Consider the following 25,965-nt stretch of genomic DNA (forward strand, 5'->3'; position numbering starts at 1 on the left):
GAATGCCCATCAATTGGGGAATGGCTGAATAAATTATGGTATATGAATGTAATGGAGTACTGTTACGCCATAAGAAATGATGAACAAGAAGACTTCAGAGAGGCCTGGAAGGACTTACATGGTTTGATGCTGAGCGAAAGGAGCAGAACCAGAACTTTGTGCACAGCAATGACCACAGTGTGCGAGAGCTTTTTCTGGTAGACTTGGAACTTCGTAATAACACAAGAACTTAAAAAAAAATTCCCAATGAATTTCTAAGGCAAAATACCCTCCACACTCAGAGAAAGAACTATGGAATTCATTTGCAGAATGTAGCAGATCATGTTGTGTGTGTGTGTGTGTGTGTGTGTGTGTGTGTGTGTGTGTGTGTGTGTGTGTGTGTGTGTGTGTGTGTGCGTGTTATGTTTTGATTTGTTATGTGATTTCTTCCATTTGTTTTAGTTCATCTACACAGCATGACTATAGTGAAAACGTATTCAATAGGAAAGTATATGTAGATCCTGTATAGAATTGTATGCTGCTTTGGGGAGGAAGGGGGGTGGTGGGGAGTAGGTGGGGTGGGTAAAAATCTAAGTTTTATGGTAGTGATTGTAGAACATTAAAAAAATAAATAAAATAATAAAAAAAATTTTTAAAAAAAGAAGTAAAACATTCTGAAATTTTTTTAATTTGTTAAAAGAGTTCATGACACAAAACGGTTAAGAGTCACTGGTACAGGTGATCTTCATATTTCAATTTTGACTCAGGAAACACCTATTAAATCCCTACCATGTTTAAGGCTAGAAAAAAACAAAACAATCTATGCCTTTAAGTAGATAATATCCTGTTTCAAAGACTGTACTTTGTTTATCACTTTGTATTATTTCTTACCTCAGTGTTCTCTACCAGATTTCCTCTCATCTGTACATGAATGTATCTTGTTATACTGACTGACTTTGAGGGCTGTCACAATGTCCTGTGTTCTTTTTGGATAAGGGATACCTTGTAGTTTCATTGACTGGGAGGTCACCCACGTGCTTGTCTACATTGAAGAGTATGAACTTTGTCTTGCAGTTTATTGCCATGGCTGCCACATTGGCTTTACCTACCCAACGGTGGGGAACCTGTGTAGCCCTCTGGGTTCTCAAACTTCAAACTTCACAGAATTAATCTTGCTCAGCAGCAACAAAGAGGAATTGTACTGAGGTCAGGCTGTCTGCCACATAGGCCAAGGCTGGATTGAGGGTTGATGGAGGAGGACATGGGGATCCTGAGTAAAGCCTTCTTGATAGAAAGTCTTTGATTATTCATTAGGATTACAATATATGAAGGAATATAAGATGTGTCCCAATGTAGTAGAAACAGAGCATTACTTGGGAAGACAGGGGTCTTGAATTCTATTATACCTTCCATAAGAAGCCTTTTTCAGTGCTCATTAAACTTGGTGGCTTTATATATCTTCTTTGTACATAGTTGTTTGCAAGTTGTCTCCCCCATTAAATTCTAGGCTTCCTGAAAGTGGGGTGGTTTTTGTTTTACCTTTCTACATATACCCAGTACTTAGCACAGTACCTGGTACACCAGAAGGGCATTTACCAAATACTAGTTGATAAGCTGTAGCATCCTACCAAGTTGCAGGGATATTTCACTTCAAAATTTCAAGGATCCACAATTTTTTTCATGAGGGTACCTCATTTCCCATTTCAGTCCATAATCCTTCAGTTTAGTATCTGATATCAGTGGCCTGAAAATATTATTGTTTTAAGCCTGTCTGGTGTTGGATGCTCAGTCTAAAACCATGGATATACAGTTACATGTAGACTCAAATTCGTAACCTTCTAACACAAAACTGATGGCACAATGAAAAAAAGCACAGGATTTGGAATCAGAGAAACTTATTGCAAATGCCCACCATTTTTTACTACTGGTATGACCTTGAGTTAATGAGTAAATTATTTAACTTTTGAAGGCTTTAGTTTACTCATCTGTAAAATGAAGGGATTGTACTAAATGACTTCTGATTTGCCTTCCAGTTTTAAATATATGAATCTATTATCTCCCTATTTTGTTCCTACGGTATCTGGCTTGGCAAATATACATAGGTAATTTTATCCTTCCTTCTCTGACTTACATTTAATGTTCACTAGATCATATTTGGAAAATTCCAGTCTCTTTTTAGTTGTAGTTTATGATCAAGAATCTACCATTTCTGTAATTTAAGTCATGGTCCATCCTGCGCTCCAAATTCCATTCCTCAAGTTATATTTAATAACCAGTTATTCAGTTCTCAAATCACTTTCTTCTGAACCCTTGTTTTTTTGGATTTTAATGGATTTTTATTAATATATTTTTGTTTTTATATTTGATTCCTAGATATTTCATCCTATATCTTACTTTTCAGAGACATCCCATATAACCAGTATTTCTTTTAAAAATGAATAGCAAGAGAAATAAAACATTTGCCCAAATTTATCAATTCATCAGAAAAGTCTGACATTATATGTAATATTATATATCTGTGTAACACCTTGTTCTTTGAAATTTTGCATCATTCATTTTTAATTATTTTATGGTTTTTATTCTTTTCATTGGTATAAATAATCATTGTATATGCTGTTTTATTGGCTCTGTTTATTTCACTTTGCATCAGTTCATATAAGTCTGTCCATGCTTCTCTGTATTTATCATGCTATGTCCTTACTTTGTATTTCATTTTTTGGAGGCATTTGGGGTTAAATGATTTGCCCAGGGTCACATAGCTAATAAGTATCTGAGGCAGGATTTGAACTCAGGGTTTCCTGTTTGTAGGACTAGTGTTCTATCCACTGTACCATCTAGCTGCACCTAGGTCCCTACTTTCAATCAATGTCAGTATTTTAAAAAACAAAATATATCACTTGTGTCTCTAATATGTTCAGTTTTGCGGGGTTAAATTGGAGCCAGATTGTGGTGACCTTAAATGTCAAAGGAGTTTTTAATAGGCAATGAGAATCTAGTGAAAGATTTTGATCATTTTAGGGACATGGTAAGACTGATGTAGGTAGATGAATTATCAAGTGATTTCAGTCACCCAATATGAACCCATTAAGGACTGGAGTGGTGATGACAGCAAGAATAGAAAGGAGTAGAGAGATGAAAGCCACAAAGGAGGGCTTGATCCCTGCTATGGTTGGTATTAGAGAAAGAAGAGTCAGAGGTAATTCTGGAGTTTGTCTCAAAGAGTTAAGATATGAAAAAACTATTGTTTTTGACATAAATAGGGGAGAAAGGAGGAGGAACTAGTGTTGATCTGAAGATTACAAGTTTCATTTTATATTCTTTAATTTTAGATTACAACAGTTTGCTCAATTAGAAACAGATATGTAAATAGAAGAAAACACATGCACATGCATGAACACACACACAAATTAGTTGAAAGGTAAGCTCAGAGTTTCAGTTTGAAAAAAATTACTAATATATTTCAAATGAGATAATATATGTAAAGTGCTTTGTAAAGTATATCGATATAAATGCCAACTAGTATTATTATTAATACAATGGTGACTTTTCTTGCAAAGTGGTACATGATCCCAGCTAGTAAAGCTGAGGCTGGTGGGTTACTTATTGAGTAGATAGTGACTGACATAGTCAGACCCATGCTATATCAAAACCAGTTTGGCAGTGAGTAAAGAATAAGACAGAGACCAATCAGAAGACTGTTTCAGTAGTTCTTATGAGAAATTGTGAGGACCTGAACTACAGTGTTGGTTATGAAGAGAAAAAGGCTGTGCAAAATAGTGTGATTGTAGAAATGACAAAATTTGGAAACAGCTTGAATATGTAAGATAAGTGAGTGAGGACACAATGATGTCACTGAAATGAGCCTAAGTGACTGGAAGAATAGTACAATGCCTTGAATTGTATGTAATAGGGCAGTTTAGAAAAGGTAAAGATTTTGAGGAGAAGATAATGGTTTCCATTTAAGTCAAGTTGAATTTGAAATGGTTAGAAGTCAACCAGTTTGAAGTGCCCATAAGGCAACATGGGACTGTATCTCAGGAGAGATACAGTCCCATAAGGCAATATGGGACTGTATCTCAGGAGAGATTAGGAGACACCTACACACACACACACACACACACACACGTGTGTGTGTGTGTGTGTGTGTGCGTGCATGTGTGACTGTAGGAGGAGTCCTAAGGAGACTAAGATTACCTACAGAAATACACATGCCATATGATTTTGCAAATCATCTACACAGAAGTAATCATTGAACCAGAGGGAGCTGAAGAGATCATGAAGTTAAAAAGTAGAGGTAAAAGAGAACAGGACCCAAGCAGAGCCTTGTGGGGCACACATATTTAGCGGGCATGGTATGGATGGAGATCCAGCATGGGAGATTGAGAAGGAGGAGAAAGATGTGTAGGAGGAGAACCAGGAGAGAGCGCAATTATGGAAATAAAGCTATATGCTGGGTAATAATATTGGGTTTTTATTTAATGTTGAATATTGAGCAAAGCAAGCCCTAAGTAAATTGAAATGTAGCATATAGCATATAGTCCCAGTTGAATGGTAACTAGAAGTCAAATTGTAGAGTTTGGAGGCAGGGAAGAAAATAGAGTCACCTAATGTAGTTGAATTTCTTAACAGGTTTAAGCCTAAAGGGAAGGAGAGACAGAATCATAGCTGCTGGGCATGCTAGGATATAGTGAGAGTTTTTGTAACATGGGGTAGTCAAGGGTATACTTTTAGACAGCAGGAAAGGATCCGGTTCATAAGAGAGGAACTGAGAATGTTAGTTGGGTCATCTGCAGGAAAGTATGGGAAGGGACACAATCAAAGGTACACAGAGAAGTCTTGGAAAATAGAAGACCTACTTCATCCCAGTCCAGAGTGCATGGAGGAAGAGATGGTAGGAAGTTTTCTGGGTAATATGATTTTAGGAAAAATGAAAAAGCACTAACTCTTGTCACATGACCTCAGTTTATTCAGTGGAGTATGAAGAGGGGTCATCAATACAGAGGGCAAGGAAATATGTAGTTGTGGGAGAGTTAAAGACATGCATAAAGATTTGGAACAATAATGGAGAGTAGAATAGTCAGTCAATGAGGCAAATTTAAATGAATTGCCTTCCTTCGATGGAGTCCTGGTAAAATTAGATTATGTAAAATTTTACAGGACACAATCCACAGGATTTTCTGATTTCTTCCAGCTCATTTAGCAGTACCTGAAAAAGAGCAAAAAAGACACTTGGTTGTAGTTCTAGGTGGTTCATATTTGACAGTGCATTATTAGGGATCAGACAAAGGGATAATGGACTCCAACAGATCTTGGATGAATGGTGGAAATTCTGATAGGTGGGGGTGATATTAAGAGAAAATAAGCAAGCAGTCTAGCACACTTAATGGACCCTTTGTCATGCAATTATGGTAATAAATGAGTGAGAGTTGCCCAGGAGGGAAAGATGTAGAAAGGTTATAAGATGCATCATTAGAGGGGAAGCCATGTTGATGAGGTCATGAATCCATTGAAGTTTTTGACTACTTTATTCAATGTTTACTATCTTCAAAGCATTCTATGAAGCACTGGAGATATGAACTTCCTTCAAAGACTTTATAATTTATTTACCTACATGGACATTTCAATTTACTTAGGGCTTGCTTTGCTCAATATTCAATATTAAATAAAAACCCAATGCTATTACCCAACATATAGCTTATAAATAGTCCTTCCTTGCTTTCTCCTTCAGACTTACATTCCTTTCTGTATTTTATTTTTCTTATTTGACTAACACAAGTTAAAGAACTCTTCTCAGTGGCCAAGCAATGAAATTTCTAGGGAGAAGAACATTCGTGTTTGGGAGGCAGTATACATTAATGAATACACTTGGAAGATAGAAATCTAGGTTTGAAACCTGCCTCTGAGACAATAGCTTTGTGACAGTGGACAAATAGCTAACATCTAGGCTTCAGTTTTGAGTATAAAATTAACATAATACTACCTGATGATTTTCATTTGTTTCAGTCATATCTGACTCCTTCTGATCCTATTTGAGGTTTTCTTTGCAATGATACTGGAGTGGTTTGCCATTTCTTTCTCCAGCTCATTTTACAGATGAGGAAACTGAGGCAATCAGGATTAAGTGCCTTTCTCAGGGTCACACAGCTATTTCAAGGCCAGATTTGAACTCAGGAAGATGAGTCTTCCTGAATTTAAGCCCGTCATTCTATATAGTGTACCACCTAGCTGCTTTAACATTACTTGTAGTAATAACCAAATTGGTTTCTATGTTAAATAAGATCATGTGTGTAAATAGTGAAAAAATTGAAAGTACTATATCCATTCCTCATGAAAGATGAGGAATGAATTGGGCATTATTTTAATATACCTGCCTTCTAGGTAGGCATTAACACCTGATTTGTTTTATGTTTTTTGGATGCTTAAATTCCAGATGAATTATTGATTTGAGAGAACGTAAGATTGTAAGTCAAGAGCTAAAATGAACCTCAAAGGCCACCTAGGACATCTCCTTTGTTTTGATGAGGAAACTACCTTTCTTTTTAAAAATGAATTTTATAAATGAAGCATTTTAATACTGTAGTATTACAGTCTTTTTGGAATAAAAGGAAGCTTGCTAAGTCAAATGGAATCATAGGATTTTTTAGCTACAAAGGAATCTTTGAGATCTTGTATTCAATTTGCAGATGAAGAAGTGAATTATACCAGTTAATTGATTTGTCCAAAGTCATACAAATCATTATTCTTAATTTTTTTGTGGTTATTTCATATGGTATTTTAATGATATCAGTTGTTTTTTAAATGACTTTATAACTCATCCATATTTTTCTTTTTCCTTTGTTAGCTCCCAGTTGCTTCGTCTTTCTCAGGTCCATTTAATGTGTTACCAGTGAAGAGCAAGTGCAGCAACATTGACTTTCACGTTCTTTTTTTTGACCTGGAAAATCTTGTGGAACTTCTGCTTTCCACCCAATTCAACAGCTTTAGCACTTCCCACTCATGGCATGGCAGTGACATTCTAAGAAGAGCCAGAAGCACCTTTGAGAAAAGGCCACTGGCTTTGAAAAGGAGTAAAACCGCCACCTCTTCTATTTCCGGTGAAATGCAGATGAGAAATATTTGTGAGGACCCAGACCAGGATGATAACCCAGGCCAATCATTTGAAGAAAATGAGGGCATCAGACGACAGAAAAAAACGAAGAGTTCTAAAAAAGCTCAATTTATACCCCCAAGGAAAGTTAATATCAACCTCATGATAGACACAGCTAAACTTCTCTTGTCCTGCCTTTTACCATGGGGTGTAGATAAAGATTTAGATAATCTCTGCATTCAGCATCTAAATATTTTAAGGCTTCAATGTCCAGCTTCTTTAGGATTAACTTCAAATGAAGATCACTTCTCTTTGATGTTGCCTGGTTGGAACTTTTGCAGTCCAGGAATGAAGGAAGGGTGTTCAGTCATCAACTTATTTTCCAGAAAAGTGCTAGACTTGTCAAATAAATACATGGCTGCCCTCCCCAGTCAACCAGAAGGTTTAGGAAAGCTAGAAAGTGATTCGAAACATGGGTCAGATACTATATTATATCTGTTAAGCAAATTGTTTTTAGTTAATAAGCTAGTTAACATGCCTTTAGAATTGGCCTACAGAACTAACAGGTAATAAGTACTTACGATCTTTTTCCCTTTTTGGTGATGGGTGGGTTTGGTAGAGAGAAGGACATATTTACTAAAAAATCTACTAAATTTGTCTTATTTTTCATGGGAAATATTGATCAATACGATAAACTCAAAATATATTTAATTAAACCTGGATCAGACAGTGGAAAGGATCCTTAGAAGCCATTGAATCCAAACCTTTCATGATAAGACTGAACCTAGAAAGAGTACAGCACATGGTTTATCTAAAGTCATACAAATAAAAAAGGATAGTTCCAAGTTAGTCACTATTTGAAATCAGTTCCTCTGTCCCTAAATCTAGGACCCCTTCCACTATACTGTGCTACCCCTATCACTCACTCACACACACACACACACACACACACACACACACACACACACACACACACACACATACACATACACACACACACACAATTGCTATTAAATTTGCTGATTTACTTCATATTTATTTTTGAATTGAATATACTGTTTTTCTGGTTATTAGTTTTTCATGATCACAAAGGAATTTAACTATGGGACTTTTACCTTTTTATTTAGAAACCAAATCCATATTGTGGAAGAAAAAGTTGTAAAAATTTAGATCTCACCAAATCATACAATCATACTTCATATGAAAGTAAAGGAAGTTTCTTTTTCAATTATTTCTTAAAAAAAAAAAAAAACAACCGAAAACACCTTGATGCTTTTTTCTGAGGTGTCCTCCCTTGCATAATTTTCTATGTTTCTATATTGTTATGTTTAATTGAATTCTCTAATGCTTTAATTGTTGAACTCTTAATGTTGCCCAACATTCTGAAAGGTATTATGAGATATCTAAATGTATGTCATTTTCCCAACCCTCAGAGAACTTATAAACTCATTAGCCTAGTAAGACTTATACAAATAGATCAATTAAACTTAATGTAATTGGGAGACAACTACAAAAGATGTGGTACATATAAATGCAACTGGTCAGAAAAGAAAGAGATCAATGGATTATTTGTAGAAATATCCTTGGAAGAAGTGGGAATAGCATTTGGATAAACATTAAATTGTGATGATATTTTTGTGTTTGGTTATCCTCTTTAGAGGGGCAGCTAGGTGGTGCAGTGGATAAAGCACCAGTGCAGGAGTCAGGAGGACCTGAGTTCACATCTCATCTCAGACACTTGACACTCACTAGCTGTGTGACCTTGGGCAAGTCACTTAACCCCAATTGCCTCATCCTGAGTCATTTCCAGTCATCCTGCTAACATCTGGTCACTGTATTCAGATGGCTCTGGAGGAAAAGTGAGGCTGGTGACCTGCACAGCCCTCCCTCACTCAAAACAGTCAAGTACCAGTCATGTCATTATTTCTCTGATGGCATGGTCTTCTTTGGCAACAAAGAATGAACACACACACATCCTCTTTAGAAAAAGTTTCATTAATCTATCTGAACCAACCTCTTTATTTGTCTCTTAGATGCCCCATTATTGGAGAGACGGATGCATTTTTTTGATGTACATTTGTCTCTCTTGTCTTTACTTATAATTTGTGTTCAATAATCAGTTCTTTTTTCATCTTTCATCTTCTGTTGGTTAGCAGTCTCATTCATAAAATTTAACACTACAATATGGATAAATTTCCTGTAGTCAGTCAAAGGTGTATTGAAAATCATATTATGAGGATTTCTTGGGGGTGGGGGGCTTGTCAGAGGTAGAGAATAGATATCTAGATTCTTTTTTCTTCACAATTTTTTCATGAAGTAGACTGCTTTCCATTGATCAGTCTAAAAACATATGGAGAGGTCCTTCATCAGCAAATGCCCATCTACTGATGACTTATGGCAATTTATGAAAACAAAAAATAATAGAGAAATGCCTTCAGCTCTCTCTGTGGCCCCCTTAAATTTCTACTGTGATGAGAAAATGATGGCAGAGATGATAGATGGAGGGAGCTAAGAATCTCACAGTTTTTAGTCCAACTATAAACTTTAACTTAGCTGTTGAAACTGCTCTTTGTCTAATGACTAATGAAGGGGCATACCATTGGAGGAGTTGACTATATCAATGTTGACATTCTTATTATTAAGGAAACCAGAAGAAAGAAGGAAATTATATCTAAGTGGAAAGATGTATGGGTATGCCGAGAATAGGCCAACATTGGAGTTGGTGGCACTGGAATTATGTGCCTCAAAGCCACAAGACAAATAATTTCATGAGACATTTGGTCATCTCTTATTGCAGTGATTATTGTAAGGGGCGCTGTAAGTGGCCATAGCAGATTATAATATGGATCTTCAAAAAAATTGAATTGAATGCATCAGCATTGTTTCCATAGTATGAAGACATCAAGAAATGATCCAAAGAACTTGTTAATAACTTGCAAATTAAATCATTATAATATCAGAGTGTAAGAGTACTGAAGATGTTGAGAAACATATTAAAAAGCATAGATCATAAACAAAAATGTGAGGAGCCAAAGATTTTTAGACTGCACAGATGCTTCATGATTTTATGTCATAAACAACTTTTTTTTTTCTTCAGAACTGGGTTGATAGGCACTGAATGTGGAAAGCATCAAATGGCATTCCAAAAAAAAATTTATGTTTTAATATAAGAAAAGACACTAATGTGAAAATATTACAGAATCAGCTATTTGTAAATAGTCTGATTATCAATTTACTAGAACAAAGATCAGATTAATATAAAGCTAAAAGAAGGACTAATGATGATTAAAAAAAAGATATGGCATACAACTGAAACAACTCTACCCAAACCTATTTTAAAAAATTATAATGAAAAGTTGGTAATAGAAAATAAAAATGATAAGGATACCAATTATAATCTTAAACAGAAGTTTATTCAATGTAAATGAATTTCCACAACAAAAAAACCAAGCGAGGCTAAAAAGTGTTTTAGTCAGTAAATGTATAACTTGTCTATTAGAGATAAAAGCAAAAGAAAACACTTAGAATAACATCTCTGTAAGAATATTATTTTAAAAAATGGTGGAAGATGATGAGCAATATGTCTTCATAAAGCAGAGAAAAACATTGGAAAGTAAAAACAATTTAAAGAATGGATGGTGAGAGAGTCAGCTAAGCAAAGATATCCCAAGAATGCTTGAGGATAAAGATCAAAGGCAGAAAAGAAATGGGGGAAAAAACCAAAAGTATTTTGCAATACTATTTTCACCATCAGGGAGCACAGAGACTCTTAACTTTGACTTCAGCATTCCAGACCATTATAGAGGCCATACCACTTTGCTATGAAGAGAAGTATAGGAAAACCAGCCTGACTGGACCAAGGATAGTGATCTATACTGAATGTGGCAAAACTCTGAGGGCATAGAGGGATGGATTCACAAGGTACCCAAATGAGGGAAAGATATCAAAGGAATGGGAAAAATGTTAGATCTTCCTAATGTTTTAAAAAAAGTTATTATATGCCTACCATTTAAACATTTGTCAAGTGCAGTCTTCATGAGAATACTTATACAGAGCAGGCAGACTTTTGCAAATGATATTCCGCATATATTATCATTCATTTGAATGACTTAAAGATCTCATAGTGCTTATTGTCTGTTTATTTTGAAAGAAAATTTAATTCCACATGGTAAAATACCACTTTAAAGCTTCTCTTCCCACAAGCTATCTCTCACCGTACATCAAAATCTTTCACAGTTCCTTGAAAAACATAACAGAAACAAACATTGTTCACTTACTCTCTACTTAAAAACCTCAGGTAAAGCACGTGACTGGGAGATATATATTTGCTACTCTGTGAAGGGAATCTAGCATGGGAGGGAAGTTTCTTCAGGTATTCCTGTTTTCAGGTGACATTGTACCAGTTGCATCAAGCCTTGGAACATTTAAGAACCTTCTGAAGGAGGCTGTGACTACTGAAAAGAGGTTATCCTAAACTTGCACACAGAAGATCAAGGATAGAAAGTATGACTAATGCCTTCATTGTAGCATTCAGCTGTGTGACAATCAATACAGCTTCTATGTCAACATGTTCTTTCTAACAGGTGATAGAAATGGACACTGGTTTGGGTCCTGAATTAAACCAAGGGAGGAGAGTGAGTAACAATGTTCTTTTGAAGACTCCCAACTTCTCTGGAAAACAAAGGCCTATATTTTTAAGAACTGCATTCTTCCAGTGTTGCTCTATAGCATCAGAACAAAGAGCATGATAGTCTTTAAAGAAGTGAAAATGTATATCTAACGAAGAGCATTGGAGAGGTTCATGGTAGATGTGAGTCAGAAACGTGACAGATGAGGAATGTCCAAACAGAAAGATGTCCTCAGAGAAATGTGTAATATAAAATGATGGCTGTTATTTGGCAAGGGTGAGGGATGACAGTTGAACATTTGAAAAGCTCCCTGTAAATCTCTATATCATAAGAATGTGAGGATGTCAGCATGTATTGGATGTCAGATCAGTCTCCTTGGGTAAACTTAGGAGAGGTCATGTAAAGCATTGCATGGGACAGGCAGGCATCACAGGATGGGTTGCTGTTTAGAAAGAACATCTAAATCAGTGAAATATGGTTCATTTGAATAATCATTCATTGACAAAGTTATTTTATAATTATTTTCATTTATTCATTCAGCAAGCATTTTATATTGCCAGGCAAAATTCTATGTTTGGGAGATACGATGGAGTAGAGGTAGGGATTGTACTTGTAGTTTCATTGGCATAGGGAATTCCTGAGTGAGGATACTTCCTCTAATAAGGGAGGTAGGCACTTTCTCTGCAATTTCTAATCTGAGAGTTGCTTAGGGCAACGCCAGATTAAGTCACTTACCCAGGATCCCATAGCCATTATATTTCATTAGTGAAATTTGAACACGGATCTTCCTGACTCCAAAACAGCTGAATACACTAAAGAAATTGATAGAGGATTGGTCTAGGAGTCATGAAGACCTGAATAAAAATTCTGTCTCCAAGATTTTTGACACTGGGCTAGTCAATTAACTTCCCTGAGCCTCAACTTTTTCAGCTGGAACATGGAGATAATAATAGCACTTTCACAGAGTTGTTATGAAGATCAATGGAGATAACTTATATAAAGTGCTTTATAAACTTTGAGGTAGTGTATCAATTCTAGTTATTATTTTTTAAGAAATCACCCTGCCTTTCAGAGATACAAAAACCAGTCCCTTTCCTCAATGACTTTAAATTTTATTGATATCTATATAACATATAGATATACACATATATATGTATATATGTGTTCTGTGTGTGTGTACATACCTATACACACAGCACACACATGTATGTATATATATACATGCATGTATGCATCTGTATCTATATGTGTGTGTGAATATATATATATATATACATATATATATATATATATCATAGTCCATGCCTCCTTCCCACCCCTTCCCTTAAGAAAAAAACAACAAACCAAAACATAGGTTTTTTTTTTCTCCTTGTCTCCAAGGAGTTTGCATTGACATGGATTTGAACACCTGATCCTTTTAAATCTTTTTAAATGCATTATTACATAGTTGAACTCTTCTTCATAATTTCTAATTTTAAAAATCACTACCAAACTGACATGTTAATATAACATGCATTTTCCTCAAATTAGTAACACTATTTAGGATGTGATGAGAGAATATTGATATAACACAAAGAATTCCCATTCCTTAGAACAAACTTTATAGAAAGCATGATACATTTATTTATTTCTGTTTCATGAAAAATTTATTCTTGAACTTAAATATAATTGATAAAACTTGTTTAGTAACTTTTTTATTTCATGGATTTTTTTTTTTTGCTTTTATGTCATATTAATTCTCAATATACCCTTTCCCCCTCCCCACACAGGGAGCAAAACCAACCAAAGCATTTCCCATGTGACAGTATGTTTGACATTCCACACCCATAGTCCCCCTCTTTCTTCTAAGAATGAGTGGAGGTCATGAGGGACATTTTAAAACATTTAAATCTTAAAGGAAAGTGAATTCAGCTATAGAAAGAGCAATTATGCATTTCTTAACAAAAATAGAAAAGTTTACAGTTTTAAACTATATTTTCCTTATGACACTATCTCAGTATATATGACTTTTTAAAACATTAGACTTTGTAGGAAAGACATGGACTAACCATTGTATGTTGAAGGCCCCTTTCAAAAGAAGCATGTTATACCTGAGACAGTTAATATATTAATAGCTATTAACATTTATGTGATTGAAATAAAATTTTCTAATAGGCTTCTAATGAAGAAAGAGACCTGAAGGAATAGAATGTAAAATCATGTCAGTCGGGAGTAGAGGGGGTTACATGTCTAGGTATTGGATCTGTCTAGGGAAAATAGGGCTGGATAGGATGTTATGCTAAAAGGGGTGAGGGGAAAGGATGATATTGGAAGAGGAGACTGAAATGAGTAGATTACTGAAGACAAACTTTGCTTTGCTTCCTTTATATTTTGCCTTGAACCCTACTTTCCATGTCCATATGGACAATATTTCATTCAAGTATTACTTTTCTCAAATATATCCAATGCTACCCTTTTCTATTTTTTTGTTTGTTTTTAGCAGTTACCACAAAACGGAATCTGTTCATAACAAGGGAAAAAATACTGGCAATGATAATTCAAGTTTCTATGGCAATTTTCGAAATGGTAAGTTTTGCGATATGAATAAGGAAGGAGAGGTCTAATCCTTACAGGCTGAGATGAAAAATTTAAATCAAATGTGCTTTTGGTGTTTACTTTTTTTAAATTGATATTTGGTTTTGCATCATTTTCTTAATTTATTCCCCCTTTCTCTGTCCTAGAGAGCCATACTACCAAGAATTTAAAAGGAGTTTGGGGTGAGAAACTCAGTTTAGCAAAGCCTCCACATAATGAAAAACTGTCTAGAGTTCATATAGTGCTTCACTCCCATCAAATGCAAAGAAAGGGAGTCAGCACCTTCTTGTACTTCTTGGGGGCCAACCATATTTGTCATTATTTCATAGTGTTGATTCCACTGCTGTTCTCCAAAATTGTTTTCTAGCTTAAATGCCCAAAAGTCTTTGTCTGCACATATCTAGGACTATGCCTTGCATTATGTATGGGATCACAAAACACTTGTTTGGATTGGATAAGGCTAGAGAAGAAGAAAATATTTGACTAGAAAGATTAGGGGACAAACACTTTTTGATGTACTTCTCTTAACACTTGTACATATACATTAATATTTGATCTCCAGATAAAATAAGAATCTAAAGTGTACATCTTAAAGGTCTGACGTAGCAAATTCCTCATTCAGGACAGTGGAAAGAGTGACTGTATAATATCTGTGAGGCAAAGATGTTTTCTTTTTATCTCTCCCCTGAAGTTGCAATTAAGATTTTTTAACTTGCCGACAATGCCAAGAAAAGTTGGCTCTTGTTTCTAACTCATATTAAAATTTTAACATCACATTAAAGTACCCGGTGAAGTGCCCCATGATGCCAGTAAGTAGTTAGAGTCAAGACCAATCTTTATCTTTGAAGGTAGATTCACAAGGTCAACAAAGTGAAAGAGAGAAAAAGAAAGGGATGGGGGGAGGAGAAGGAAAGATCAAAAGAAAACTTCACCTGACATGCTGTGTTCAAGAAGAAGTAGAAAATAGGGCATAGAAAATGCCTGGGGTTTTCTCCTTTTCATGATTTTTATACCTTGATTTTGGTTATCATTCCTATTTGCATCCAGTGTTTTATATAGGGGAAAGTATATTAACATGATTCAGAAATGTCTTGTATCTATTTCTTTCTTGTTCTTTAATTATTCTGAACAGAATACCTCTCATCTCCTGCTCTCTTTTTTCTTTTCCCTTACTTTTGTTGGTTAATTAAAAAAAAAAATTGAAGATTATAACCCTTCACTACCATTGACTGAAAAACATATAATCTTAAATTTTACATCAAAGATTTCAAATATACCAGGTAGAGTAATGTGAGAAATTATAGTTTTTCAAAAATCTGAAACCACCATTTAACACCCGAGCCAACTCTCTAAGACTATAAGTTAAAGACAAATTTCTAGTTTACATTAGGACTTCTTCACATCGTTCTGGATCCAAAACAAAGAAACCCATTCTTATTGTGACTTCTGACAGTTGGGGGGTTTTATTATGACAGATGTCTTAATATTTTAATCTGTTGATTTTCATTTGAGTAACATCATAGGTTTTTAATCAATCAAAATGCATTTATTAAGAACATATTTGCATCTGGTCATTTGCTGCATCTGAAATCAGCATTATCATGAGAAGAGTAAAGAGTCACATTGGCTATGGCTATATATAATAATATTAGCTACAATGTGAAAAAGGCCAAAAAGGAGGGTATAGATGCAAGGTATTATCATTTTATTAAAACTTATGTGCACATACTTTTTCACCAGATAAAATAGTAAATATTTGGCTTTTATATTGTTATGTATGCTTTTGTGGTTTTATTATTTTTGTTTGTGGTCATATGCATAGTGAAATGTGATTTCTTTCAAGGCATTATCCTGTATCTCAAGTTGTAGGACAGCTAGGTGGCACAGTGAATCGAGGCCAGGCCTAGAATCAGGAAGACATGAGTTCAAATCTGGCCTCAAATACTCACTAGCTATGTGACCTTGGGGAAGTTATTTAACCCTGTTTGCCTTAGTTTCCTCATCTGTAAAATGAGCTAGAGAAGGAAAGGGTAAAGCATTCCACTACTGTTGCCAAGAAAATCCCAGATAGGGCCTCAAAGAGTCAAACATAACTGAAATATGACTAAACAGTCTCTCAAGTGTTAAATCTGATAGATGTATTTAACCAAGAGAGATAAATGGAAGTTGAAGAGGAAATATCTATTGCTTAGTCCCTATACAATGTCAGGCAAAACATTGATCTATCTAGGACTCAGTTTTCTTATCTGCAAAATGAGGGTGTTGCAACAGATGACCCCTCGTGTCTCTTCTGCCTTAAAATTAATGATAAGTTGAGGGAATGATGGATAATAAAAGGGATGAAGAACAAAAAATAGCATGTGTCAACAAAGGCATAGCATATTCAGATGTTACAAGCTATAAAGAAAAATTACTCTATTTCCTTCCTTATTAGTCAGTTAAAGTTTCTCCTACATGTCAGTTGACATTATGTCTGTCTGCCTGTCTCTCTCTCTTAATGTTTCCTCTTCTTTTTATGCTACTGTCTAAAAAATCAGATTACCAAAGCTGTTCAAATATTGGGTGAAGTGAGTCAAAAAAACCTACTTGCCTGAGTCAAAGGTAGGCTCAGGAGTGCTCAGGTTTGGGGACAGTGTTTCAGTGGCTCAATAGCCTTTTCTTTTTGACTTATGTCTAGTTCTTGGCTAAATTCTTAAGGCATGAGTTTTCAGAAGACTGGTACTGATTTCTGGTTTAGTTAGAAATCTGAAGAATTTGGAAACAGTCTTGGAAACCTGAATATTGTTTTGGGAACCCATGAATTTGGAATGTTTGCTCTGGATGATGTTTGCTCAACTCTAGGGCAGATGACTAAATTATAAAAAAAGATGGGAACCCTTAAAAGCAAGCACCCTGACATATCCAGGATGGCCTGCTATACAGGTTCTTAGATCTGCTTTTCTAAAAGGAAAACAACTTTTGACAGGTGTACAATCGCTTTAATCAAACACATATATCATTCACTTAATTCAGGGTGAAAAATCAGCACCCTGAACTTCAGAGAAAATACAAATGGAGCAAGAAAGGTTCACCAACAGACAGGGCTTCCAACTGCCTTACCATAGGTAATACATACCTCACAGATTAACAGACAGATAACTGTCTGATCATGCATTCATACTTACCAGAGAGAGAAGCACAAACATCTGGGTTTTCCAAAGTCTCATCTGGCACAAAAACCTTCTTCCAAAAACTAAGCCTCAAAGTAAAACCTCACCTCAGAGAACCTGTACACTTTTCAGAGCCAAAGGACATCACAACCTTTGAGAACCAGTGCCTCATTAGAAAACTAACAAAAGGTATGGGCCTCCCCAAATCAAGCTTCCCTTAATTCCTTCTCTTCCATTAATGAGTGGGGAAAATCTTTAATTGTCAATAGCATTACACCCCTCCAAAAAAGAAAATGGATATTTTTAGCACCATCTCTATTGAGTGATTTATTTGAGTTTTGATGTCTAGATTATTCTTAAGCACTACCTGAGCAGTTAGTTGGCAGAGTGGATAGAGCACTGGCCCTAGGTTCAGGAGTACTGGAATTCAAATCCAGTCTAGCTTTGTAATCATAGGAAAATCATTTAACCCTATTTGCCTCAATTCCTTACCTATAAAATGAACTTGAGAAGGAAGTAGCAAACCACTCCAGTGTCTTTGTTAAGAAAATTCCAAATGGGGTTGTGGAGAATCAGATACCACAACAATGACTCAGCAGCAATAAACTCTACCTCACCTTAGTTTTAGACTGCTTTTAATGCCCTTTCATCACACATTTTTATCCTTGGGTTAGATTTATATCTATAATAACTAACTATGGTGACAGTGTTTTCTTTAACATCAAATATATTTAATTGAACTAAATCACAATTAGATCTGTCCACAACTAGAATTAACCCTCTCACATAGCTGTGAGCCTCCCATTAATGTAGATCTTTAAACAAAGGTTAGAAACCACTTCCTGGGGACAGTAAAAATAAATAGCATTTATATAGCACTTAATATGTTATGTCATTTAGTGTTCTTATTTTGTATGAACTAAATCAAAAGGCCATATTGCCTGACAGAAATTTCATTTGTAATGCTTCACTCACTTAGTCCTTATAATCTCAAACTATCATTGTTAATCTGCTCAGCCTCTAACTCATAATTACATTACTTCCCCACTAGGGCTTTGAATTGTGATATCACTGATTTTGAATGATGGTGAATATATTTAGTGTGTAACATAGTATCGGGCATGTAATAAGTAACTAATCAGTATTTGTTGATTGATAGATTGCATTAAAAACTGGGGGTGGTGTCTTGGAACCTTCTGGCAGACCATGAGATTGAAGCAGTAGTGCTATATTTCCCAAGTTCAGTTTTTTGATCTTCCTCCTTTTCCTCTTTCTCGTCCATCTCTTCTTTCTCCTCCTTTGTACTGCCTTGGGTTTCATACTTTGGGGTAACTGTGAATGAAAAAGAGAGAATTAATACTATCATTGGTAAAAGAGCAAGAAAGGAATGACAGAAGAGAGAGGATTGGAAATACTGATGGATTACAATAAGGAAGCTTGTCTTCCGTGTTTAAATGTCTTATGTGTTGTTAAATGTAGGGGGCAAGTGCCCATTTTCATAGTGTCATAAGGACTATTCTTAATTATTTATGGTTTGCTGCACATTGGGCTAATTGCTATGTATTCAAAAAAAAAAGTACTGCCTCTGACTTCAAGGAGTTTACTTTCTCATAGGGGTGACAATATTTATAAATCAGAACATATAAGAAAAACAAAGAGAAGATGGAAGCTAACCTTAGAGGAGATGATAATGGGGGGTCAGGGGTGTAGTTCCAGGAGAAGGTAGCTCTTAATCCAAGTTTAAAAGGTTCCCAGGTTTTCTGAGAGTCAGTGGTTAAGGAGATCATTCTCTCCACGGGGAACTTCTAGTACAAAGACACACAAAGAGAAAATAGAAGGTCACTTGTTGACCAGTTTTGCTAGGTTGTAAAGTACATGGAGGGTAGTACTATATAAGAATACTAGGATGGTAGGAGGGATCCAAGTTATGAGGAACTCTCAATGCCCAACAGAGGAATTTAGATTTGATCCTTGAAGTAATAAGGAGCCACTGGAGTTTATTGAGGAGGGAGGAGTGACATGGTCAGATCATTATTTTGGGAAAATCACTTTGGCAACTGAGTGGAGGACAGATTGCAGTCAAGAGAGACTCTAGGTAGGGTCAGTGTATTTTAATAGTCCATTAAAGAAATAAGGGTCTGAAGAGAAAAGGTGAGGTATAAGAGATTTTGTGAAGTAATAATAATTGGCAACCTATTGGGTAGGTAATGCAGTAAATAAGAGTGTTGTCTAGAGAATGACATTGAACTTGTGAATCTGGGAGACTAGGAGAATTGTGATAGTTAATAAAGATATTTAATAAAGCAGTTCATAAGAGAAGGTGGATTTGGGGGAAAAGATAATGAGTTCTTTCATGTTGAATTTGAGATGTTTATGAGACATGGGCCTTGTGATATCTAAAAGGCACTTGATTATGGAACACTGTAGCTCAGTAAGGGATGAGGGGTAGATTAATAGATCTGATACTCATCTATATTCAGATAATAACCAAACCAATAAAAGCTAATGAAATCAACAAATGAGATAAAATAGGGGAAAATAAAAGGAGAGGGACCATGATTGAGCATTGGGAGATATCCATTATTAGGGGATATGACATGAATGAAGATGCAGCAAAAGAAACATTCAGACAGGATAGTGTTGAACTAAGAGAGAGCAGAGCCAGAAAAACTCTGAAAGGAGAGAATATCCCGAAGGAAAAGTTGGTCATTAACATCAGATACTGCAGAGAAGTCAAGAAGAATGAGTACAGAGAAGATGTTATTAGATCTGGCACTTAGAGGTCATTGATAACTTTGGAGAGAACAGTTTCAATTGATTAAGGAAGTCAGAATCCAAATTGCAGAAGTTTAGAAGAAAGTAAGAAGAGAAGAATTGGTAGCACCAGTTGTGGATACATCTTTAAGGAGTTTAGCTGAAAAAGAGGGAAGATATTAGATGATATTTGGTAGGCATGGTAGGATCTAGTGATGGTTGTTTTAGGGATGGAGAAAATTCAGAAATGTTTGTAGCCGCAAAGGAGCAAATATATTGCCAAAGATAACTTGTTTCTTTCCTCCCTAAGAGTCAATCTTCTTGTCATTCCAAAGGACCATAATTGCGCTTTGACTACACTACTTTTCATTTTGCTATTTTTTATTATTCTTACATTACAAAAATGTTAACAGCTTTGAGATTGTGTATGTTAAGCATTTTGCTTCTTCAAGAAGGATAATTTTTACTACTTAAATGTTCCACAATGTGCTTACATTTGCAACAAATGTATTTGAATTGACTGTGAAATGTGAATTTTCAGAAACTGCAAATCCACTATTGGCTAAGAATCTAGTAGAGCAGTCATCTGCCTCAGAAGTTACACGTTCTGAATACTCTTAAGTCACGATGAATACTTTGCATATTTCTAGGAAAAACTGAATTTCATTTTCCTGATGCTGATCTTTCTCTGGTGAAGCTAGTTTCCTGCTGGAGAGACCAGTCTGTACAGGTAGGAGGCAGTTCATGCTGTGAAACACAGCTCTTTGATGCTGTGACCCAATTTGTTGTTTGACACACATTTCTTTTACTCATGGACAATTGATGTTTCCTCAATACCTCTTCTGGGTTTCACAAGTAGGGCTAAGCATGGCCTGTGGCAGGTCTGAGGTAGAGAGAAATGAAAGAGTGAGAGCAAGAGAAAAAGAGAACAGAGGTTCTGAGGGTGGAAAACCAGCCTCACAAGTTACAGCAGCATCTTCTTCTAAAGCCTGTCCAATTTGAAACTGAACATCTAGAATATTTCATTTTGGGGTGGCAATCAGTCTGTCAATACACATTTACTTAATATATGACAGGCATTGTGCCTAGCACCGAGGATACAAAGAAAGATAAAAGATAGCTTCTGCCCCCAGGGAGCCTCCAGTCAAATGGAGGGGACGTGCACACAACTATATAGAAATATGCGTAAACAAGCAAACAAATATATGTGTATGTATAAACTACGTACAAATTCGGAATTAAGTGAATATAATCAGCAGAGGAGAGGCATATTATTAAGAGGGAGCAAGAAAGACTTCTTGTAGATGTATTCTATCTGGGTTCAGTGGATCCAGGAGGTAAAGATGGGAAGAGAGAGTGTTCCTGCATGAGATATGTTTATTCACATTCTACTGTAAAGTAAAATTTTTAAAAAGTGATCACTTGATCCTCAGGTCACAAGATGATTGCTGTCAGACCACTTAGAAGATGTCACATTTCGATGAAGAAATGAATTTTAAATTTAAAAATTTTTACGTACATTCCTTCCTTTTTAGTCCCATTTTCCCTGCTCGGGCTCTTGCCTAAACAGCTGCATTAGGCTGTGAATTGGTTGCAATGGCTTCAATATCTTTCTGCTACGTATACTTTAGGTAAATTAATGTCCCCTGCAATAGGCCTTTCATCACATTATTGTGCTGTGCTGCAAGTCTTTCAGTGGTGGCCTCCAGGGTCAAGTTCAAACTTCCCGACCTCTGTCACAGTCTGTTGCCAGGTTTATTTCCTACCAAACCCCTTATTCTAAACAATCTGGTCTCCTCATGTCACTCTAAAATATTATGACCATTCTCCACATCTGGGCCTTAACTCATACTGTTCCTGGCTATGGTATCTTCCTACCTTTATAAATCTAATCATTCTTTTAAAACCCTGCTCAAGTCCAATCTGCATGGAATGTTTCCCAACTAGAGAAAAAAAATCTCCTTGCTCTGACAGTACATTGTGATAAAAATAATTGATGTGTCTTCTGTAGCTCTTGTTGGTAGTATCACTGATTTGGTACTTATTCATTCAAAAACTATTTATTATTCATCTTCTGGGTGCAAAAGCACTTTGTTTGGCTCTGGGGGAGAAACTGAGAAAATTAAGACATGATCCTATTTGTATGGACCTTATAATTTAGCCCTTAACATATACTACTGGGAGGTGAAAGGGTTTCTTTTAATGGTATTTTTCACCTATATCTTTTTTCTATCCAATAGGGCTATAATTTCCCTTGGGTTAAGAACTATGTCTTATCTTTTCAATATCCTGTACATACAGTAATATTGTACCTCTCACAAAGTAGACAATCCACAAATCTTTTTGACTTGATTATCTAAATATAGAATTTTCATCCATTATTTCACTGTAAGGAACATATTGGAAATTAACCTTTTATGCTTTAACAGATATGAACAAGGTCAGCAATCTGTGTTTCCAGGGGACATATGGATGTTAGACTCTCAAACTGTACCCCCATGAATATGTTGTTACTTCCCTTAACTAAGAATGTTACTTAACTTTGTTCCCAGATGTTCCTTTTCTCCTTCCCTTTAGTATTTCTTCATTTGTCCATCTTCATCCAAGGACATGGATTAAAATAATTAAATTACTAAAAGCAGAAATAGTAATTGCACAGATTGCACGTTCCATGCAATTTCATTTATCATCCCTCTCAAGACAAAAGCTTATTTCATTTAGGGGTTCATTCTCTGTTCCTTCCACTATGCTCATTCCCCCAGCCACAAGCCAGAGAAGTTCAGTGTCTTAGAAAAGAACTCTCGTCTTCATGAGACACAAGCAAATATTCATATCTGGATTAGAGAAGGCTGTAGAAATTTCCATGGTTCCCACAGTTTGAGCTGTGGGAGGAAATAGGAACACAGGCTTATGTTTCCAAGAGCCCAGGAACTCCATTCCATCCTGGAAGGTGACTTTATGATGAACTAGTGCCCTTTTTTTCCTATATTCCTTCATCACTGAAATCAGACTTTGCACAAATGCCCCGTAAGTGCTTTCCTACAGAGTACTGCCAGGAGGCAGAAAGGCTCAGCCACTATTGTGTTTTTCTCAGTCCTTGGCTTTAACTTTTAAAACTTGCCCTCAATTTTTTGTTTTATGTTGCCTATCTCCAAGTGTTTTACATCATAGGAAAAATACCAGACAGGAAAAAAGTGTCACAAATTAGAGCCCTCTTGGTGGGCTTAAATGCCTCTATTACAAGGGAAAAAGGGGAATGAAAGTTATCTCACTCTGTCTTACTCATGGGCTTTCTAAAGAGGGTTAGCTTGGGTCTAGCTACCAGAGAACATGACTGAAAGCTTGACCAGCACAGCAGTCACTCATTTGGTACTATGAGGAGTAATTCCAAGAGTGGTGAGGCTATACTCCTTTCTAAAGTGATCCCTGAATTGCCTTGCCCAACCTTCTCTATATTTTAGAATCTTCCATAGTCATCATCTGCGAGTTCACTTGCCTCCTATGAACCTTCCTTTCTTGTCTCCTCTGTATCCAGCGCTTTGTGCCTCTCTCATACTCTTACTTTACTCTGAATTCTAGACAATACACAGTATTGTGTATTCGTCTTTGTGTCCTGTCCTCTGCGATTTTGTAAATTCCTTGAATGCAGGGATTATATTTCAATTATCTTTTGCCCTCCATACCTAGCAAATCATTGACACATAATAGGTGCTTTTAAAAAGCTTAAAATAAGCTGGAGAAGGAAATGGTAAATCACTTCAGTATCTTTGCCAAGAAAATTCCAAAGGAGGTCACAAAGGGTCAGACTTGACTGAAAAAAAAAAAAGACTGAGAAAAAGGTGTTGAATAAGTAAGTGGATACATACAATGGAAATGGCCATTATGCAAAAAGGGTTTCCTGCTCTTGTATTTCCTGCATTGCATGTATATGTATTTTTGATTTGTTGTTGTTTACTTGTTGTAGATTGGGTAATTAAGCATGATATGAGTTTTTTTTCAATTGTCATAAATTTGCATTTTGTAAAATGTGATCATTTTCTTCTAGGATAAATTTCAAAATACTATTTCCTATAAAAATTTCTGGCCCAAACATCTCGTTCGCTTTCTTAATTTGATCTTGGAAAATGAGTTGGCAAGAAACAGTGCAGAGATAAGAAATTTATGATCATGACAAAGCTTGGCCCCTTGCTAGGGCAGCTAGACTGCCAGGTGGGCAGTGGAGTCAGGAACTCATTTTGACAAATTCAAATCTTGCGTCAGATACTTATTAGCTGTGTGATGCTGGGCAAGTCATTTAATCCTGTTTGCCTCATCTGTCAAATGAGCTGGAGAAGGAAATGGCAATCCACTCTAGTATCTTGGCCAAGAAAACCCCAAATAGGACCACAAAGAGTCTACCAAGACTGAAAGCAATTCAACCACGTCAAAGGTTTGGAAGGTGTTTCAAAACTATCCAGGCGTGTGCATTGTTGATCCAAAGCTTTGAACTTTCATTGTTATACTTGTAGCTTGACCTGTCAACCTAAAAGGATTAATCTGTAATGAAGGTTAACATTTTCTGGAATTAAAATTATGGACATTTCTAGTCATACTAGAAAAGACCCCTTAGATTTTTGCTTGCTGGCTAAGCTGTTTGCTTACTTTTCCCTTTCCCAGGTCTGCCTGAAAATCAATTCAAGAAGCATTAATAAAACACCTACTATATGCCACATACTGTGCTAAGTATATGAGATAACAAAGAAAGGCATAAACAATTCCTGTCCTGAGGGAACTCATAAATTTGGATAGTGTCAAATAGTTGACATTGTCATATAACAGATAGAGAGCTGGCTTCAGAAGCAGAAATACCTGGGTTCAAGCTCCGTTTACCTGGCCAGGTATCCCTGGGTTAGTTGTGTAACCTCTGGATGCCTCAAGAGACTGTTTAAAACTTCAAGCCACAGAGCAGTGGTTGATCTGCATCATTACTCTTCACCACCTGTACCAGAGAAATCCAACAGTATGCATACCATATCATTGTTGTGATCTCATCCTTCTTGTCCTTGACTTTTGCAATGCTAAGAAAGTTGTATAATTTATCCGTGCTTTGGATTCCTCACCTATTAAATAAAACAATATTTTTGTTCTACACATAACATCAAGCATCTGGTAGAAATTAATTTAATTGGGTATTTTATATAATCAAGAGGCAATGTGACATTCTTCTTGTTGTGTAGTCATTTTTCAAATGTATCTGACTCTTTGTGACCCAATTTTGGGTTTTCTTGGTGTGGTTTGCCATTTTTTTCTCTAGTTCATTTTACAGTTTGGAAAACTGAGGGAAACAAGGTTAAGTGACTTACATGGCATCACACAGCTAGAAAGTATCTGAGATATATTTGAACTCAGGAAAATGAGTCTTGCTGACTTCAGACAAGGCACTATCCACTACACAACCTACCTGCCTTCATGTGGCAAAGAGCATAGCAAGCTGAAATAAAGACCAGAGACTAAGGCTTGTCTCTGATATATAGTAACTGTATATTACCCTGGGCAGATGGATTAATCTCTCAGTGCTACAGACCGTCATTTCTCAACAGCCCTTTGTGCTGTTAAAAATTATTGAGGGACCCTCCCCCCCAAGTAGGTTGTATCACTTGACATGTATTATACTGGAAATAAAAACAACTTAGTATTAATGTAAAGTAGATTTGACCTTGAGGACCTCTTAAAAGGATCTTGGGCATACCCAGGGGAACCAGGATCATACTTTGAAAACCACTATTCTAGACAATTCTTTTTTTTTTTAAGATTT

General features: G+C 36.0%; 1 protein-coding gene across 6 annotated transcripts in view; it reads left to right on the top strand.

Moving 5' to 3' along the window:
- WDR72 (WD repeat domain 72) overlaps positions 1 to 25,965 on the top strand; it is a 302,488-nt gene that overhangs the window by 172,087 nt on the left and 104,436 nt on the right. For 5 of the 6 annotated variants that reach the window (XM_072616144.1, XM_072616164.1, XM_072616155.1 and 2 more), the window contains 3 exons: positions 6,821 to 7,632; positions 14,174 to 14,259; positions 20,822 to 20,901. In XM_072616144.1, coding sequence (XP_072472245.1) covers positions 6,821 to 7,632; positions 14,174 to 14,259; positions 20,822 to 20,901 — 978 coding nt within the window. The remainder of the gene's footprint in view (positions 1 to 6,820; positions 7,633 to 14,173; positions 14,260 to 20,821; positions 20,902 to 25,965) is intronic. The other variant, XM_072616190.1, reaches the window with a different exon arrangement.

This window comes from Notamacropus eugenii, chromosome 1 (assembly GCF_028372415.1).
Source record: "Notamacropus eugenii isolate mMacEug1 chromosome 1, mMacEug1.pri_v2, whole genome shotgun sequence".
In the NCBI taxonomy this organism is placed as follows: domain Eukaryota; kingdom Metazoa; phylum Chordata; class Mammalia; order Diprotodontia; family Macropodidae; genus Notamacropus; species Notamacropus eugenii.